This window comes from Orbicella faveolata, unplaced genomic scaffold, assembly GCF_042242905.1.
Source record: "Orbicella faveolata isolate gen_17 unplaced genomic scaffold, um_ofav_v1 contig_35, whole genome shotgun sequence".
Lineage (NCBI taxonomy): Eukaryota > Metazoa > Cnidaria > Anthozoa > Scleractinia > Merulinidae > Orbicella > Orbicella faveolata.
The window spans coordinates 3,578,919-3,597,727 of NW_028301564.1; the positions used below are offsets into that span (position 1 = coordinate 3,578,919).

At 39.9% G+C, this 18,809-nt stretch overlaps 1 protein-coding gene across 6 annotated transcripts in view; it reads left to right on the forward strand.

Annotated features, from left to right (window-relative positions):
• Window positions 1-18,238, forward strand: part of LOC110048688 (inverted formin-2-like) — a 37,374-nt gene extending 19,136 nt beyond the window's left edge. For all 6 annotated transcript variants that reach the window (XM_089273291.1, XM_089273292.1, XM_089273290.1 and 3 more), the window contains exons 2-17: window positions 1,334-1,449; window positions 2,078-2,237; window positions 3,966-3,999; window positions 5,170-5,308; window positions 5,765-7,267; window positions 7,635-7,696; window positions 7,975-8,077; window positions 8,462-8,547; window positions 8,955-9,055; window positions 9,605-9,675; window positions 9,798-9,905; window positions 10,329-10,399; window positions 10,705-10,825; window positions 10,967-11,131; window positions 11,511-11,781; window positions 15,166-18,238. In XM_089273291.1, coding sequence (XP_089129417.1) covers window positions 1,334-1,449; window positions 2,078-2,237; window positions 3,966-3,999; window positions 5,170-5,308; window positions 5,765-7,267; window positions 7,635-7,696; window positions 7,975-8,077; window positions 8,462-8,547; window positions 8,955-9,055; window positions 9,605-9,675; window positions 9,798-9,905; window positions 10,329-10,399; window positions 10,705-10,825; window positions 10,967-11,131; window positions 11,511-11,781; window positions 15,166-16,958 — 4,904 coding nt within the window. In that variant the 3' untranslated portion in view covers window positions 16,959-18,238. The remainder of the gene's footprint in view (window positions 1-1,333; window positions 1,450-2,077; window positions 2,238-3,965; window positions 4,000-5,169; window positions 5,309-5,764; window positions 7,268-7,634; window positions 7,697-7,974; window positions 8,078-8,461; window positions 8,548-8,954; window positions 9,056-9,604; window positions 9,676-9,797; window positions 9,906-10,328; window positions 10,400-10,704; window positions 10,826-10,966; window positions 11,132-11,510; window positions 11,782-15,165) is intronic.
• Window positions 18,239-18,809: the final 571 nt, after the last annotated feature.

The window sequence follows — 18,809 nt, forward strand, 5'->3', positions numbered from 1 at the left end:
ATACAAAGTGGCTCTGTTTTTTTCAAACGTTTTTGGGAAACTAAAATCATAAAATTCTTTCTCGTTCTTGGCTCGTGCAAAAATCGTTTATCATTAGTGTTCATTTTAGTGACTTTAATGATTGCTTTTCTGAACATTGCCAAGTGAGGTTGATATATGAAGGAGTGTGTACTTTTTTGTCGCGTGTCTTGACACTTTAATTTCAAATGTCTCATTGTGGGTCTTTGTTGTCCTACACGTGTCTGTTGAAGAGGAGTTTTAATCATTCAAGCAACCAATAAGCTAATGACTGAAAGAGTTATTGTGTCGACGAGAAGTTTCTTATTTGCAAGCTAAATGTCATCTCGCCCTCTTTGAAATTAAAAAGAACGTCTTATTGTGGAATTTTTTTTAAAGAGAACTACATCACTGGAAATTTTTAAGGGGTATTGAATGACATTTTTATAAGCTAGAAAATTCAATTTACGAGAGAATTATTTTAGTGATAATTACTGAGCTCTTTGTAGCAATTATTTTACGTAAGTGATAAAATCTTTTTCAAGATTGTGCTTTGTCTCATTAAAACTTCTGAATGCCTACGAAGGACTCAGTGGTTTTCGCTCTGTTTTTAATTAAACCCGATTTAAAGAAAGTTTTCAGTAATACTCTAGCTGGCTGACAAGTTACTTTCGCAGTTCGCGTGCCGAGTAATAAATGTTTTACTTACGAATAAAAAATTGCTATTGTTTGCGCTAAAAATACACAAAATACGTATTTTTGCGAGAGTACTCTTGGCACTGATACCAAAAATAAGTTTTTCCACCAGTTTGTCTCTGTTTATTAATTTTGTATGTAGTGTTGGGCCCTGTCCACACAATGCCGGAGGAATTTGAAGACGGAGGTCACGGTTTCACTCTGAAAACGGATCAAATCTTTTCCGTCCGCACTATGCCTGAGGAATTTGAAAACGCAACAATCACCGGTCATTTTGGATTTGTGTTTGAGGAAGCTCGGTCGGGGAAATCACATTATTATCGTGAAAAGCTCCGTTTTCAAAACGTTTTTCGTCCACACTAAAACGCAAAGTCGATGTGTTCAAGTTCCCCCGGTTTGAAGAGTGTTTTCGAAAAGCTCCGTTTTCTTGACGGATTAGTGTGGACGGTAGGCCTAACTGTAGAAATAAAGCTGTAGTGTGGACGAGGCCATGTTCAAAAGAAAAGGAATGAGTTGGGTAATTGGTTCCCCAATTTATTTTCTCCTTAACTGACTATGTTATTTTTTCTCGCCAGATTAGCATGTGAAAACGTACGCAGGGCTCTCTAGCTTATTCACTTTTCTCTTCTTTTGATTTCAGCGCTCGACACAAACAACACTATGATTAAAAAACAGGTCTTCGAGCTCCTTTCAGCGCTGTGTCTTTATTCCAACCAAGGACATCAGCTGGCGATCGATGCTCTCGAGAATTACAAGGTAATTTGACGCAAAATATCTGAGCTTAAGGCATAGAATGGAAAATTATGAAATAAGACGGATTGGATCTCCACAGGTGTTAGCTTAAGGATTATCAACTAATTTCTCTTACAGTATCGCTGGCTGTGAAGTAGGCAGGTAATGAGAATGAGGAAACCCATCAATTATTTTAGAAGGTTTATACTCGAAATTAACACTTGTATGGAATCCTTAGAAATTGAGAAAGCCAAGGACTGATCAGTTACAGGGAAGAACTCTAGCAAAACGGGATTTTGCCGGGTTAAATCGTAAGTCCTAGCCGCTTTTAACTCCTAGATGTTGCAAACAGAGGCCAGAAAACCTCATTAATTCCTCCGGAAAACCGCAAGTAGACGAAGTAGTTATTACCCCGCTAAAGTGACCCTGAAATTCATTGCTAGGTTCTAGTTCGGCGAGAAATCTTTCAATTCGTTTTAAGAAAGAAAGAAATATAAAAAAGAAATGTAGATGAAACCTCGCGTAAGGCTCGAATTTTTTTAAATATCCTTCGTCTTTGGTAAGTATTTTTATTTGCTAAATATAGCTTTAATTGGACCTGAAATGTACATTAGTGCTAACGTCACAGTTTTTATCACTCTTTAAAACGCAGCTCACCAAAGGACAAAGATACAGATTTAGCTTAATCATCAACGAATTAAAAAATGCCGAAGTTGTGCCGTACATGACCACATGCCTGGCCTTCATTAACACCATACTAATAGCTACGGAAGACTTTGAAGAGCGCGTGAGACTACGGAACGAGTTTGCAGGTGAGAGGGAAAATCCCTAAGAAAAAAAGCAGGATTTGATTCACTGTTTTTGTGCTACGTATTTTTTCTTTGCTGGAATAGCTAACTTCCAAATCATGAAATTATTGACGTCCCTTGCAACCTAACAAAAAGCAAGACGGTAAAATAATGCGCTGCCATGAACAATTCATGCAAAATTAGATAGTGTTGATTTTGAACAATTGTCACAATATTGGAGTGAAAAACCTGAAGACCGTTTAGAATAGCAAACAAAAATCAACAAGATTCCATTTAATTTTCAGATTTGTAACTAGTAGCATCAGAAGAGTTTTCAACTGCGTGTGGTAAAACCAAAATCAAAGTTATCACTCTAGCCAATCACAAAGGATACAGGCAATCCAGGGAACCAATCAAAATTCAAAGGAATTACATGTAGCGGACGCAAAGCGCGGGAAAACGTGTGTGAGTGAGTAACGATTCGTTCTGGTTTTACTTCTGGTTGGTTGAGAACGTGACGCAATTTTTAAACCAATCACCAGCGTGATAAACCAAAACTAGCGGAAATGCGAATTACTTTCGACACTCAAGTGAAATCTGCTCCATAGAGCAGTCGTTGCTGACGTTATTGTTTATATTAACATATGACTTTACGTGGAGAAAGCATCATGTTAGGTTCGAATTGACTCAAAAATTTAAAGAGCTTGTGAAACATAGTAATTGGCGAAATTTTTGGCTCTTTGGGTATGATATTTAAGGAGAAATTAGCTTTAAAAAACTGCAAAAATTTCTTGGTGGCAAAAGCGCTAGTGAATGCGTACATTCTTTGTGAAATCAGGGTTGAGTTGTGTTTAACCCGCGCAGCACAAAAAGTATTCAGTGCATTGGGCTCAAATTTCGTGGGACAGCTAATCGTGTCATGCCCTTTCAATATTTAGAACTGATATTTTTGTTGCTTGATCAGAAATTGAATCGCTCATGCTAATTAGGAAAATATTACTTAACAAAGACTTGCCCTATTGTGAGGATGCAGCCTGTACAAAACATTTATGCCCCGTGAATGACTAGAATAGGCAAGAATGGGAAAGGAAACAGAAACCATTTGAAGAGCGAAGAATTTTCTCAGTCGCCCGACAGTATCAAGAAACACATCAGTTTCTTGTGAAGATTTTAAGAAACCTTCAAGCTTTAATTTTATTTTTAAAAGTCTTAACGACTGAAAAATGAGAGGATCGCCGCAGAGTTTGAATAGATATAATTGTTATTTCAATTCTCCCGGTATTTTGTTTTCTAAACACTTGTCGCTTATCGCGGCTCGCATGTTGCCAAAATAATTGGTTCGAGCTCTCCTCCTACTGTTCGGTTCTGTCACGTTTCCAGCAGAGAAAAAATTGAGGGATAAAATGTTTGTGGTTTAAATATTTATCGTAATTGGACAAAAACAGAACGTTTACATTCAAAGCTCGACTCAACGAATCCAATTCCTGGCAAACGAGCAAGTGCGATTGAGCTGTTAACACGGACGTTTTTTCACAACAAAACGTTTTTGCGGTGTTACCGCATATTTTTCGAAAACGAGCGAGTATTTTATTTCCACGGACGTTCGTGATATCGCCAAATTGTTTGGATAGAGTTTGCTCACCGAATGCTGAGAGAGAAGAGCATTTTTTAGGCTATTTTGTGGGTGGAAAGCAGACCAGCATGGAGTCCTGTTTCGTTGAAATTTAATGGCCCCGATTTATTCGTCTACAGGGCTGGGACTATTGGACATTCTGAGTAATCTAAGGTAAGAAATTAGATAACAGGTTAAAAATGTTTAGAGTTGGAAAATATTAATGCTAACAACGGTTCCCATATTTCTTTTTTGAGTGACAGATGATTTATGTGGCTTGCACTTGCTTGTTTCCAACGGTAAAAATTGCGAACCTTTTACTGACGAACCGGCAGTAGACAATCTTATTCATCTGTTCTACTAGTTTCAGGTTTTACTTGCAGTACTCTTCGGCGTATCAATGAGGAAGTGAATTCGTTGACACATTTTTTGGCACGCTTGTTGTGTTTTAAAGTAAGCATGAAAACCATAAGACCACGTACACAAGTTCGGTTAACCAATGACTGATAAACATCTTCAGTCTCATTACAATATCAGTTCATTTTCAAACTAAAAGATGAGGAGAATACAGAAAATGATCAATAGGCGGATATTGTCTTTATGTGCCTCCAAATCCTCAATTCTAGCATAAAAACAATGTACGTGAACAAGTAATGAGAATTACTTGGGACCTCTGGAATAACTAGCGAAGTTTAATGAATTAAAGAAGTGATCAGTTTAATTTTACAGTTTGAGTTTTAAAACAGTGATTTTTACTGCGTGAAATGTTGGCTGTCAACGAAGTATTTGTGTTCTACTCAGAATCCAACTGCGTCGGTCGCAAGATAACAAAGATAAGTAATTTATTTCGTGACTGTCGGGGGTGATGCACATTGAAGTTGCTGAAATATTCTGTGTGGGGTAATTTAACTCGCAACCCAGACTTCACATTCCTTGAGAGAGAACATCTGGCACAATGTTTTTCCGATCTTTAATGTGGTTGGTTGACTTGGTTTAATAGCACTTTGCCGTACCCTGCGCCCAGTTTTGAATGTTTTTCAAATACTACAGCACTAGCCCAGTCCACCCTTAGCCGGATAAATTTGAAAACGGAGCTTCCTCTCGACGATTAGGCCTACCGTTTACACTAAGCTTTTTTGAAAACACCAGCTTTTCGTTTTCGTGTGGATGGAAAAAAACATTTTGAAAACAGAACTCTTTGAAAACTTAATTAGGCACACGTTCCCTAAGCAATGAAAATCCTTACCCTACGAATAATTTCGTACCGCGCGGTTACTATTGCGACATCGGTTCAGCACTGCTGTGTAGTGAAGAAATTTTATTCATCTTATTGACTCTTTACAGGCATAACGACGATGAAGAGTTGTTGGTTCAACTTGATGTGTTTGAAGAACAAAGACTGGAAGATGAAGATGATCTGAGTTCCCCGGAGGGGGTTAACCTTACCTCTCATTTAGATGTGTTTCATGCCCTTTTTAGAAAGGTATGTTTTGCACTTTTGTCGTTTGCATTTTTGTGGTGATCTAAAAAAACTCTAGTGGAATGACCTCGGGATTAAGATCTATTTAAGGATTAACTCTCTTACCCTTTTGAGAGGCAGCGAGGCCAAGTGGTTCGGGCACCGGACTTGAAATCCGCAGGGCGCGGGTTCAAGTCCCGCTCTGACCACTTAGCTGGTATTGTTTCCCTAGTCCCTATTTCAACTCCTCGGTCATGCTTGTAAATAGCCAACTGGTTTGCCTACCTCCAGTTGGAATGTTTGAGCCTATTATGTTTATTTGAAATGTTTCTTTCTTTCAGTTTAAGTGGCATGCCTGAGAACTACCTAGTTGTAGCTAAGCGCATTGACCACCGTGACTAGAAACATTCAACATGTATCAACAATAACATGTAACCCTTGACTTTCTCTTAGCTTAAATTTGTGTGTCATCCGCACTAGGTCAGCAACAAACCTCAAGGTGTAAACCTGTTAAGTATCCTGCAAAACCTGCTTCTTATAGAAGACGATTCGCCTGTGTCGGACTCTGTTTGGGAGGTGATCGAGAAACTCGTCAAACGAGCTGTGAACCTTGAAAGCGCCAGCCGAGTAGACGCTCTCTTGGAAGCCGGCGAGAAAGAACTCGTGGGCTTAGAAAATGGAGAGACTTCTACAAGACAACGCAGTGCTGATCGAAATGATTCTTTTGATGAAAACATGAGCCAGCGGATGTCTGTGGCTCAACAGTCCACGGAAGATGTGCGTTCAGCTTGCGTACGTTCCGTCTCTGATGACGGCCCCAATTCTACACCTGTTGTAGCAGAGGAGGTGTTTGAAGAAATTCAAGCCTCGGCCACAGACACTGCATTAGAGGAAGCGTGCCCAGTGACATTTTTTGACGAAGCACCACCCCCTGCTTCGTCTGTTAAAATTCTTGAAGGCATTATACAAAGTAACAAAGAAACCGAGGAGCGGTCGTCCAGCCCTGATCTTATGCTAGACCTGGAAAGTGTAGCTATTGAACTTAGCGAATCCAATGCACCCCCGGCACCAGCACCGGCACCGACACCGACACAACTCCCTGGAAAATCATTAAATGACAATTGTCAAGTAGTGGCGAGTCAGGCAGAATCAACCCATGCCCAGCCTCCACCGCCACCACCTCCACCCCCTCCATTACCTGGACAAGATACCAGTTTTCCGTACGGGAGACCAGCCTCTCCTCCACCTCCGACGGAGACAACAACACCAGGAAATTGTGGAGTTCCTCCACCTCCAGCGCCTCCACCACCTCCTCTAGGTACGGGTGGGGTACCTCCGCCTCCTCCTCTTCCAGGCATGGGTGGGGTGCCTCCGCCTCCTCCTCTTCCAGACATGGGTGGGGTACCTCCGCCTCCTCCTTTACCTGGGATGGGAGGAGTGCCTCCGCCCCCTCCTCTTCCAGGTGTGGGTGGCGTACCTCCACCTCCTCCTCTCCCAGGTATGGGTGGGGTACCTCCACCCCCTCCTCTTCCAGGCATGGGCGGAGTACCTCCGCCCCCTCCTTTACCTGGGATGGGAGGAGTGCCTCCGCCCCCTCCTCTTCCAGGGATGGGCGGGGCACCTCCACCTCCTCCTTTACCCGGTATGGGCGGGGTTCCTCCACCCCCACCTCCTCCAGGGGCTGGAGGCGTGCCCCCTCCCCCTCCGCCTGGTGGGTTTGGAGTCAATCGAGGCTACCAGCAGAATGTGCAACGGAGTTACAGCTGTCCACTCACTCCCGCGGTGAAGCCTAAGAGTAAGATGCGATCCCTAGCGTGGCAGAAACTGCCTCCACACGTGATACAGAGAAGCAAGACGTGTGTGTGGGCTCGCGTCCTTGCCCTGGAAGTTATCCAGCCTGATTTTCATCTGGAGGAGGAGTGGTTTTGTCAGAAGAAAGCGGGAGTCAAGAAGACGGAATCGAAAAAGAAGGAACCTTCAGAGGTAAGGATAGACGGGTACCTTATTCTTTACTGATCGTCTTTTAACAAATGGCGAATGAAAACAATGCTCAAACGGAGACTTTCCCTCGAGTTTCTCTCGCACATTAACTCGTTAACTCGCGTAACACCTCGTGTGCCATTTTTTTGTTCTTACCACATTTTGGCGTCATGTGTGATCCATCTGTGATCTATTACTGAACAGACGCACGGCAACATGGAATCTATCTGTAAATTAGTTAGGGCCATAAGGGTATCTCTACAAACCTAGTATTTAGTTCTGGGTCATGTCTTGAGCAAGAGAATGTTTAGTTGTAAGACAAATCGGTCTTATTGATGAAAGGAAATTTCTTGATTTCTTTTTATTGCAGATTACTCTTCTCGACCCTAAGAGGAGCCTAAATGTTAATATTTTCATGAAGCAGTTTAAAAAGTAAGTCTTTCAGCATCCTCTAATTTCCTTGTCCAAACAAAGAGCAACAGGTGCGTGCGGAGGCCAAATAACTTCGACTCCTGGTTGGGGTCTAAGACGCTTTACTCCCATAGTGCCTCCAGGCCTTGGCTGTTCAAGGGATGAACACTATCCATTACTTGGCGCAACGTTTTTTATTTAGGGTTAGCAAAGCTCCCAGCAATGGAGAGAGCGATGGGCCTGCGTTTTTCAAACGGTTATCAAATGTTGTTTTTTTTTTTGTCTTTTTTTTCTGCCAGGACGAATGAAGAAATCGTTGCTATCATCCTCAAAGGAGACAGTAAGGCCTTTGACGTTGATGTCCTGAAAGCGTTCATCAAAATTCTACCAGATAACACTGAGGTCAGTTACAAATATCAAGATCTTATTTCCCTCTACAATACCACTGCATTGTCAAACGGATAGGTGATGAGAACAAAGAAAACGATCAATAAGGGTACACTTTCTTTCGCTCTTTCGCCCCTCTCCCCAAGCCCCTCTCCTTTCTTTGCATTCGCGGTTTTTCTCTCCTCAAATAACCGAACTCTCTAGAGAGGTCAGATGAAGCACCAAATTTTCATAACTAACAATGAAAGCGATGTATGGCAATCACTAAAGAGAACTGATATTTTGATCTTGGAAATGGAAGAGTTATTGTATATTTCAACCCATAGGGTAGGATATATCCTTTGGAAAATAACGCCCTTCAGTAAATTTGCATATAATCACTGTCCTTCGTGTTCTCAGAGAGAAATGCTTAAAGGATTTTCCGGAGATAAAACGCAGTTAGGATCAGCTGAGAAGTTTCTTTTGGCTCTGGTCTCCATCCCTGGGTAAGAATATTTTGAAGTAATCTATCAAACACGAAAAACCGTGTTTCACCACATTTGCAAACACTGAGAAGAGAGCTGAAAATACGATGGAGTATTTTTGTCGAACTTTGAGATGTTTGGAAATGTGGTCAAAGGCTGTCTTAAGTGCTGCATGTATCGTCCCAATTGAAACTAAAACTTAGCAGAAAACGGAGAAATAAAATTGTAAAAATCTGTGCTAATCGAGATCACACATCTAAACACTGTCACGGTCGTGATTTCCTTTGTTTAAACTTATCAATTATTAATGAGTTGAGAAGTTAATTTCAAAGAAATGAAATCTCTTGATATTTGTTCTGTATCAGGTCGTTGTTGTGGATTTAGAAATGTTGCAGTGACTGTTTTTAATATCTCGTCGTTTCTAACAGCTACAGCCTTCGCCTTGAAGCCATGTTACAAAAGGAGGAATTCCAGATAACACTGGAAACCATCGAACCGAGTATTGAAGCATTAAAGGGAGCGATAGAAGGTGTGTACACTGTTAGCAGATACCCAGAGATCTGCGCTTAATTCTCCCAAGGTTTTCATATTTTTTCTCTCATTTAATTGAGAGAAATAGGTCCGTAGTGAGTATGAGGCAAACCGAGGCACTTGCCTCAGTCATTGTTTTTCGTTTCTGCTGTATCTTTTTTGGAGGGAAAAGTAAATCACTGCAAAATGCCCAGGAAGAGAATCATTGTTTACCGAGCACATTGCCTCAGTCGTTATTTTTTTGGCCACGGCCCCGAGAACATGATTTTAAATCAAGAAATCTTAGCTGAGATGAACAAGTTATCGATTGTCATGAATTATCTTCGTGGTTTTGTTCAAAGAAGTAAAAGAAGTTAAAAAATATTTCAAGTTTGGCTTGAATCCTTTTTAACTTATATTTACCAAGTTTTAATTCTACAGATTGAAGAAACCCTTCCTCTATCTCTCACCGTTTCTAGAGAAAATTCCCTGTAAACTCTCTCTTTAAAACTTGCATTCATAATTATGATATTGGTTTTGAAAGTTTCTTGTTCCTCATATTTTCTAGATATCCTGAAAAGTGAAATTCTACCAGAAGTCCTTCAGTTGATTTTAATCATCGGTAATTTCTTAAACTCTGTAAGTATGCTTGCTCTATTATCGTTTTCATATCTGTGACTCCCTCGGTCCTTTGCGTTAGTAGAAAGCCACAGGAATGACAATCAGTACTTAGTATCTTGTTTCTTGTTTTTACGACACAGGGTGGTTACGCAGGAAACGCTGTTGCCTTTAAGATCAACTCGCTTCTGAAGATCGTGGATACGAGAGCTAACAAACCGCGCATGAACCTCATGCACTTCTTAGTTCACGTAAGTTTGCAGTTTTCTGAGATAGTTATAGTAGTAGCGACTGTCATTGTAATAAAGTAATAACAGCAAATGCAAATAAAGAAAGGTGCAGTCAGAACTTGAAGCAACCGTGTAATCGGTGCCAAGGACGGGAAAACATGTCGCCAGTGTCAAGCGCGGGAAAAATTGCAACCAGTGCCAGCCAAGGATGGGGAAATAGTACGGTTGGCAAGCGCGGGAAAGCACGCCTGAGCGAAGTCATGATTGATCAATAAACAACAGTACATTGCTCTGATTGGTTAGGAGTATTTTAAGAGTATTTTATTCATTTTGAAAGTGACTAGACGAAAACCCAACGCAAAAAGTTAGTTCTTTCGTGGCTTAGTCGGAAACTGTACTCCACGATAAGAAAATGTCCTCTGATGAATAATCTTCAAATTTCAGGTTGCCGAAGAGAAACGAGAGAAGGTATTGCAATTTCCAGATGACATGAAACATCTAGACAAAGCTGTAAAGTGAGTGCTGTTTCTCCTTGTTACACATCAGCCGTTATAGACATACAAGCATACTTCTTTATGTAAATGACTAAAAGTTCCCATTTCACTGAGAATAGCTAGTGTTAAAAGAAGCACAGTAAGATTTCTGTCCTTCACAGGTTAATAAGGCTTGATGTCCGCCGCTCTGTCGGGTCCGATCGCGTTCCTTGAGAAGAGCGGAGTGCACGCGGGCTCATTTCCCGTAACAGCGGCTGGTAATCAAGCTTGCAGGCGAAATGAAAAAAAAAATTGAAACGTTGACATTGCTGTTTATTTAATTTTAGGCTATCTGTGGACAACATCACAGAAGAAGTGAAGACACTCAAGTCCAAACTCAATGAACTTGAAAAAGCCATGAAAACCGGACCGAAGGACATCGTAAAACAGTTTTCTGAATTCATTGAGGTATAAATCAACCATAAATTTAAGTGATTTCTTTCGGTACGCAATTACCAACCAGGTGTGCTGTTTGTAAAGCTACCCCGTAAATCGATATATGGCTATTTATATTCTTTCTTTGCTGATAACATTTTGTTTATTTGCCAGGGTGCTTTGGAAAAGACGAAGAAGCTCGACGAAGGCATTGCCGAAATCCACAACCTGACGAAACAGCTGGCTTTGTATTTCTGTGAGGACGAAGGCAAGCTAAAACTGCAGGAGCTTCTGTCGCTGTTTAAGACTTTCTGTGATCAGCTGGTGAAAGCAAAGAAGGTAATCATAGATGTTGAATTAAAAGAATTATATGTTATTAGCAAAAAGTGGTTTGATGCACTCGAACTCGAACTCGAACTCGTATTTAGGGGAACCAGATTTTTTCCCCCATCACAGAACGTGCGACGATGACAAAACAATGTTACGACAAAATTCATGATCAACATCAGGGCAGACGTATTTAATTTGATAACGGTCAAACAGAAATGCTACTCAGATCCATGTAATTTCTATATCGTCTGTAAGAACTTTTTGGTGTTAATCTCAGCTGTAACTCGCGCGTGATGGAAATAAGTGTGCAACTCCTGGTAACAACAGGCCTTCAAAATTAGAACGGCAGTAGGCATTGCTTATCACTACTTCATCTTCCTCATTTCAGGAAAACGAACAGTTTCGTATCCAAGAAGAGAAACGCAAAGCACGTGAGAAAAAACGAGAGGAGGAGGCAGCAAGAAACGCTAAGGCAGGCTTAGCAGGAGTAAAGAAAGGCAAACCACGGCCCCTTGACGAGGAACAAGAAGGCTGCATTGTCGACCGACTACTCAGCGACATAAGGAAAGGATTCCCCCTGCGGAAGAGCTCCAAGAGTACAACACCCGGCGGGTGTAAATCAGCATCCCCCAGGGCAAAATTGAGCCGCGATGAAGGAGGTAATGCTAAAAGAGCAAAGGACGACTTTCGAAAGAGCTCGAGCCCAGCAAGGATGCACAAAATCGAAGAAAAGGAGAATGAGATAGTGTTGAAAAGAAATCTCGAGGGGCCTTCCCTTCCCGTCAAATAGATTGTTAGTATATGTAGAATAATTAAAATGTGCACTTGCTTGTTGTACTTGCGTTTGTCAAGTCAAACAGTCAATTTGTTTCCAGATTCGAAAAAGAATTTAAAAGTATTTTTCTTTCAAGCATTGTTTGTGACTACTTGGCCAATTCCGACCGTACCAACCAGGCTGGATTAAAAAAAGGAAGAAAAAAAAAAAAAAAAAAACAGAGAGAAATAGAAACTCTAAAGTCTCTTGAAAGGACAACTCTAAAGACACATAATTTAGGAATCCGGTGCATTAAAAGAACCAAGGGTATTTCTACTGAAAGATGACGAAAATTTCGTAAAGTTTTGCTCAATAAAAAAATTAATCCAACAAAACCACAAACATTCAATCTGTTGTAGCCCAATTTAAAACATCAGGAAATTCAAATTAATTCTTTTATCGACGCTTCCAATGCGCGCTGAATATATTTTTCTAGGAAAAACTACAATTTAAAATGTTGCTCGCTTTGAGTCTATTTTTTCTAAGATGAGCTTATAGTTTTTTAATTACTGTATACGTAATAAATTTCTTGTCTAGAAAGTTGGACTTTAAAAGAAAGCTTAATGTGAAATTATCCGGTGTTAATCCTGTCTGTTCATTGTTGAATTTTGTTGCTGGAAAATAATTTCTTTCTGGTAAAAGAGAAGGCTTTGTGAATTTGATTTCACCATGGCCTAAGTCTCTTTTACATTCTTTTTTTGTTGTGACTTTAAGACCCAATCATCAGCTGCCAAAGAGGGTATATAGCAATGCTGACGCAAGAACGAAGTTGCTTGCTCGTAAAATTTTCTTATATTCGTGGTTTACAATCTGTTGGATGATAAAGTAATATTTATGCCTTAATTTGTTTTATTTATTGTAACCTTTTCTGTCGCAGCCCCTATTTTGATTTATTTTTTTGGCTTCATAAATGTGTATTTTTGAATAAAATTTTAGAGGGTTGCTTTAGTTTGAGAACATAGTTAGAAAGTGTTCATTATTTACGGGCAAAGTGGCTGGTAAATATGAAAATTGGGAATTAAATTTTAGGGTGAAAGCAAACCTTCCCTTCCTCCCCTCTGTAACAACGGACAGTTTTTGAAACCCCCCCCCCCCAGCTCCTCCCACCCCACCATCTTCCGTCATTAATCTATATGCATATGTATACACCCCTGCATTTTGAGTTGCTTTTGTGGGACAATAGTTAAGGAAAACATACAATTCAGGACGAAAACGTAGGACTAAGACTGGCTGCACGTATGATGTGCATCGTGCCAGTGGTGAGTTGCGTGCTAAGCGGTTTGGTTCATTTCTAATTCAACGTCCAACAGAGAGTTCTATTACCCACTTCCCACTCCGTGTTAGGAACAGGTTGCTCATGGTGAAATTGGTGTGTCATTTGATATCAAAGAATCACCACGCCTCTTGACTTGTTCATCCATGTGTCAACATGTGTTAAGCACGTGACTTTGTAAGCTTTGGTCATCATGTGGCAGAGTGTTAATTACGAGTGGCAGGCAGGGTTACAGTGACAGTATCCGGAGACTTACCTCTGTGAACTTTTGCATTTGCAGTATTCTTAATTTAAGGATGGAAACGCATCTACATTTAAGACGATTCTACACTTGTTTTCGTTTCTGATGCTATGACCTATAAATGCCAAACGTTTCTCTTTCATGTTGTTAAGCTGTTGGCTAAAACCCTTTCTGTGACGCCCTACCCCTACACTGAGTTAAAACCTTTCACCTCCCCACCCACCCCCCTTCACTGTAGCAGTCCCTCTCCTACAAATAATGAACACTCTTTTGTTGCCTTAAGTCGAAAATAGAATCAAAAGAAAGGTTCTTTTAATAGCATTCTCTGTATAACCTCTTTTATGCAGACATTGGCTGTCGTCACTATTCATAGAGGCTGGCCAACAAAACGAAACAAAACTCATGCCGTGACAACCAAAATGAAGTATTGATTTCTTTTTCATCACGAAAAGAAAGGCAAAATTGACCACATCATATTCTTTATTTAATATCTCGTCAAGTATTTACAGCAGTGAAGACTATGATATCTCCTTTAAAAGGGCACAAAAAATATTTTCTAGAAAAAATTAACATAAATTCCAGGGCCACTAGAGCGAATACAGAATGAGATATGAAGTATTGAGTCTTCTGACTAGGTTAGTTCAGATAAAATTTCGTGTAGCAATTATTTTTGTCACTGTCTTTAAAAATAGTCAGTTTGGATGTTCCTGCAGTCAAAATAAAGCTTGTGTTCTTTAAATCACAGTTACAAATACTCCAGATATCCAGAATATGGCCTGCGGTTATTAAGTTTCAAGTGTTTACATTTTTTTTCCTGTTCAGTAGCTCTGTTCATCTGCATGGCGCGGGTTTAAGGTTTTCGTTTCTTTGTGTGCAGAAGCTGAAAGCTGAAGAAGCTGAAAGCTTTCAGTTAAAAAACCTTTTCAGTATGTTTAATCCGTGTAAATTTGGCTATGTTTGTTATTTTAACAAGCGTTCAAAACTGATGGTCAAACAATTCAGTAGGAGACTGATATTGTTTAACTCTCGGTTGATTGTTTCCCTTTGACGAATCTGTTTAACTTAATTAAAATGTTTAAACAGGCGATTGCTCTTGTTTAACTTAATTAAATGTGTAAACAGACGATTGCTCGAGTTTAAACATGTTTATCAACATAAGTGTTTTTTCCTCAACGTGATATAAAATACTTCGACCTTTATCTACTCAATGTCACGAGCTTTTACATAGCAGCAATGTTTGTCTTCTTAAATGACATTAAATCCCAGCGAAGATTCCAAGAGACTTACAAACTCGATGTTTTAGTTATAAATTATAGACTACAAATTGCTATGAACGTTTCACTGAAATATCACTTGTAGTAGTGCGTTATAGTTTGAATAGAGGAGCATTGATTCAAATGACTTGATATGAAAAATATTCCACTTTTCACGTCCGCATCACACGCACCCAAGGAGTAGCAAATAGCGATTATTTTGACAGAATTTTGGAGTAGTACCGGTGACCCCCTTGTAATTTTTTACTCATGGAAACGAGGCTACAGTCACGTGATTAATTTCAAAGCCCACGCATATGTGGCTATTTCCGACCAGTCTCGACACGAAGGGTCAATTGCCGGTTGACTTTTCAAAACCATAATATCCACTTGAAATGCAAAAAAAATTTATATTAACAGAGTCACGTTTCGTTGTTAAAGTGATCTTTTGGTTATTTTTAGGCGGAAAGGTGTTCGTCATGCCAGATGTGGCTGAACAAGATGAAAATGGCAGTGGCACGCCAGGAGCAGATATGATAGATGACGTGTTTGTCAGCGAAGGAAATAAAGTCGAGAATAAAACGCACCAGAGAGAAGAGAAGGCTGAAAAGAGCGAAGAAATATCTGAGAAACGTAGTAGGGTACCTGCTGAGGAAATAAAATCACCCACAGTTAACACGTCAGAGGAAATGCATAAAACTAAGAAGCAAAAACCAGGCGAGTCAGCTACAGAATATGCCTCTAAAACAGAGGAAGACGGAGAAATACCTTCTGCAGTACATAAAAATGTATTAAACGAAGATAAATTTGCAATTCAAGCTAAAGAGGAATTAGACAAAAAGGAAAAGGCAATTGAATCTTCGTGGGACTCACCCAATGTGGATAAAACCGACAGACGCTTTTCTGACAAGAATGGTGAACTGGTAATGGTTAATGGAGTTCACGAGGACCTGTCGCCCACAGAAACACCTGAGAAAGCACAGGTTGATTCAAAACCTGAGCTGGTGACTGTCAAAGAAGGCTATAGTTTAGTCGCACCAAAACAGAAGGTGGCGTTCGCTAAGGAAGGCGACGATGATACTGTAATAAACGATTCTTGTAGTTCACCCAATGAAGATAATACTGGGCAGCGTGAAAATGGTTATAAGCAAGAGGAAAGACTCAATGATCAGGTCTCTAGCCTATTGCCTGTGGAGATTGAGGATAAGGAAAGAGACTTAAACACATTTGAGTCAAAATCAACAACGAAACAAAATGACCGCGAAAAGACTGAAACGAGTTCAACATCAGCTACACAAGTTGACGATTCCAATCGTAAAATAAAGACTTCATTAGAATTATCAGATATTCCTGTAGCTTTTAATCGGCCGGAAGTAAGAAATGATCCGAAGTTAATTCGTCTAGAAGGTTCGCAAGAACGCGAACCAAAGAAAAGCGGAAAAATTTCGGTGGAAAGACCTCAAGCTCTGCAAAATACAGCGCTGTCCGAAAATGGCAGGAAAACTGAAGTTGCGAACCAATCACAAAGCATCAAAAAATCACTTGAAGTGGAGGATGACAATCCGTGGATTCTTCAGCTTCCACAAGGAGGGGACCAGGGATCAAGGGAAAGAAGTGAACAAAAGAGAAATAATAACAGTAATAGAAGAACCGAACATAAACAAGAGGACAAACAAAGCGAGATAAAGGACAAACAAGCACTAGTCTTACCAACTGTGACTATCGACCAAAGCGACAAGTTAAGCGTCGATAGAAATCGTGAACACCCTTTGGAAGAACTGAGTGAAAGTGGAGAAGAACACACTGAGGAAGTTGAACCACGAAGAACAAGCGAGTCGGATCTCAGCGGCCTCCGTCCATTGAGTCCATTAAGCCCTCTGATGGAAGACCAAGAGTCAAACAGTACATTTTTACATCCTTCTGGCGCCCAGGTGACCAAGGTAAAGAGGAACAAATCTTTTATGGCGCGCGGATTTTCCAAAATGTTCGGAAGTAAACGCAAGTATAAAGTTGACAAAGAACAAAAAGATACTACTTATTCGTCGGAATCTGATAATAGAATGGCTCACGAAGAGTTTGACTTCAGGGAGAATCACAACACGGAGAAGAAGGAGAAGAAAAAGAAGAAAAAAGAACGCAGTGAAAAAAAAAGTGATGAGCAATCAACTGATGAACACGGTGCAGACAAGAAATCGTCCCGTAAATTTGGCGGGCTTTTCTCGCGAGGGAAAAAGAAAGAGAAACAGTCACACTAGAATGAGAGATAATAACGTTTTTCTATCTCTATATAAAGTGGTTTGATTTTTAACAGTACAAAGTCATCTTAGCAAAGCTAAAACAGCCAGTCATAAAAGGATAACTGAAATTGAAGAATCTTTGGTTTCGCGCCTTTGTGATCGACTGAGATGACGTCATATCTTTTCACTGAATTTTTATGATAATGACGTCATGTCTTTTCCAACATAGGTCAAGCAACTTGCTTTAACAAAGCACAAAAAGTTTCAAATGCAAATCGTAACAAATCTTCAAAACCCACAGTTCTAGCTGCAACAAGGTTTTACAATGCTCAAGTCTTATCTAGCTAAAAAATCGTCAATCGTATTCTTCAGTTGCCGATTTGTTGATTTAAATTACTTGAATCCGGTATAGGCAAACATTTTCTAAAGCGTTGTTTAGTTGAAAAGTTTGTAGGTTATTAGACAAAGCGTCAAGAAAAGAAGTTAGAGCGATTTTCATTTGACATTGAAAATGTATTTTCGTTTTAGTGCGTTTTCCCTTTTAGATTTCCATATGATGGAGAATGCATCTTTCAATGGACCAATCACGATCGTTGAAATCCAGCAACGTCATCGCAACATTTGTATATCGGCTTGCGCGTTCGAGCTTGCGAGGCCAACCACGATCTCGTCCCCAGGGCCTTCGAAAATCGTCGAGGAGAAGGCCCTGGGGACGAGGTTGAGGCCAACCAAACCCCGGGCGCGTTTGTTTCGTTTTCATTCGTTTGTTGATTGCGTTAATGTTTGCGTTCTATTTGTTCGTAGTCATTTCAAGGTCTAATGAAAGAGAACCCATTATATGCATAACCTTACGTTCAGGATGGCGTTTATTGTTATGAATTGTCAATATCGATTGTTTCTGAGATAAATTAGCAGTGTTATGTAATATCATGGGTGACAAATTACTTCTTAATTTTGGCGCGAAATTTCAGCATTTTTAAAATTTATAATTTCACATGTGAAATAACAAAATTATTTTGTGAAATTACTTTTGGCGCGAAATTTCTCGATACAATAAACAAGTCAAAAACCCAGGATTGTAAGCATGACTTGTCATCCATGATATTAAAAGGAAATCAAATGGTATACTCGTGAAATTAAAAAATGAGGGCTCGGAAAATTATTAGAGTTTTTTCCAAAACGCGCGTGAAATTATTTCCTGATTTTACTCGTCGTCACCATTTGATTTCCCAGACGTATTGCGCAGTTTTAGAGAAGTTTTTTGTAATTATGGAAGGTAACAAAGTTCAATCCAGAAACTCTTTTAACTTATTTGGTAAATCATACTCTTGGAATTCCTGAAGTGAGCTGTTCAACCACAAGGAGCTTTGGGCCATTTCAATGAGGAGTGCGGGGGGGAGCACAAACCGAAGAACGTTAAAAAGCGAAGGAATCATTAAGAGAATAACGACACAAAACAAACCCCTTAGAGAGAAATTAAACGAATCATATTTCATTCGTCATATTTCAGACAGAGCCTCTGGATTAAATCTCTATCCTATTTCAGACCTAGTCGTCCTTAGAACTCTACACATTGTTTCATACGCTGGAGAGGTTTTCGGAACGCGTTTTATCAAATTGCAAATCGATCATTTTTTCCTTGTTACTTTCTACTTCTCCCCTGTTCGTTTGAAGAACATTCACAAATGTGCTGACTGTGCGAGAATTTCGAAGTGAAAGAAAATGAAATTGAACAAATTCAGCCAAAAGAAAAACTGCTCGACCCAACTTAGAACCCAATAATATGACTCAACCCTCAGGTGGAAAGGCTGTAAAAAAGGTTTTCAGTAGTTTACTACCCTAGGTGGAATGGATTCGTGGTTATGTTTT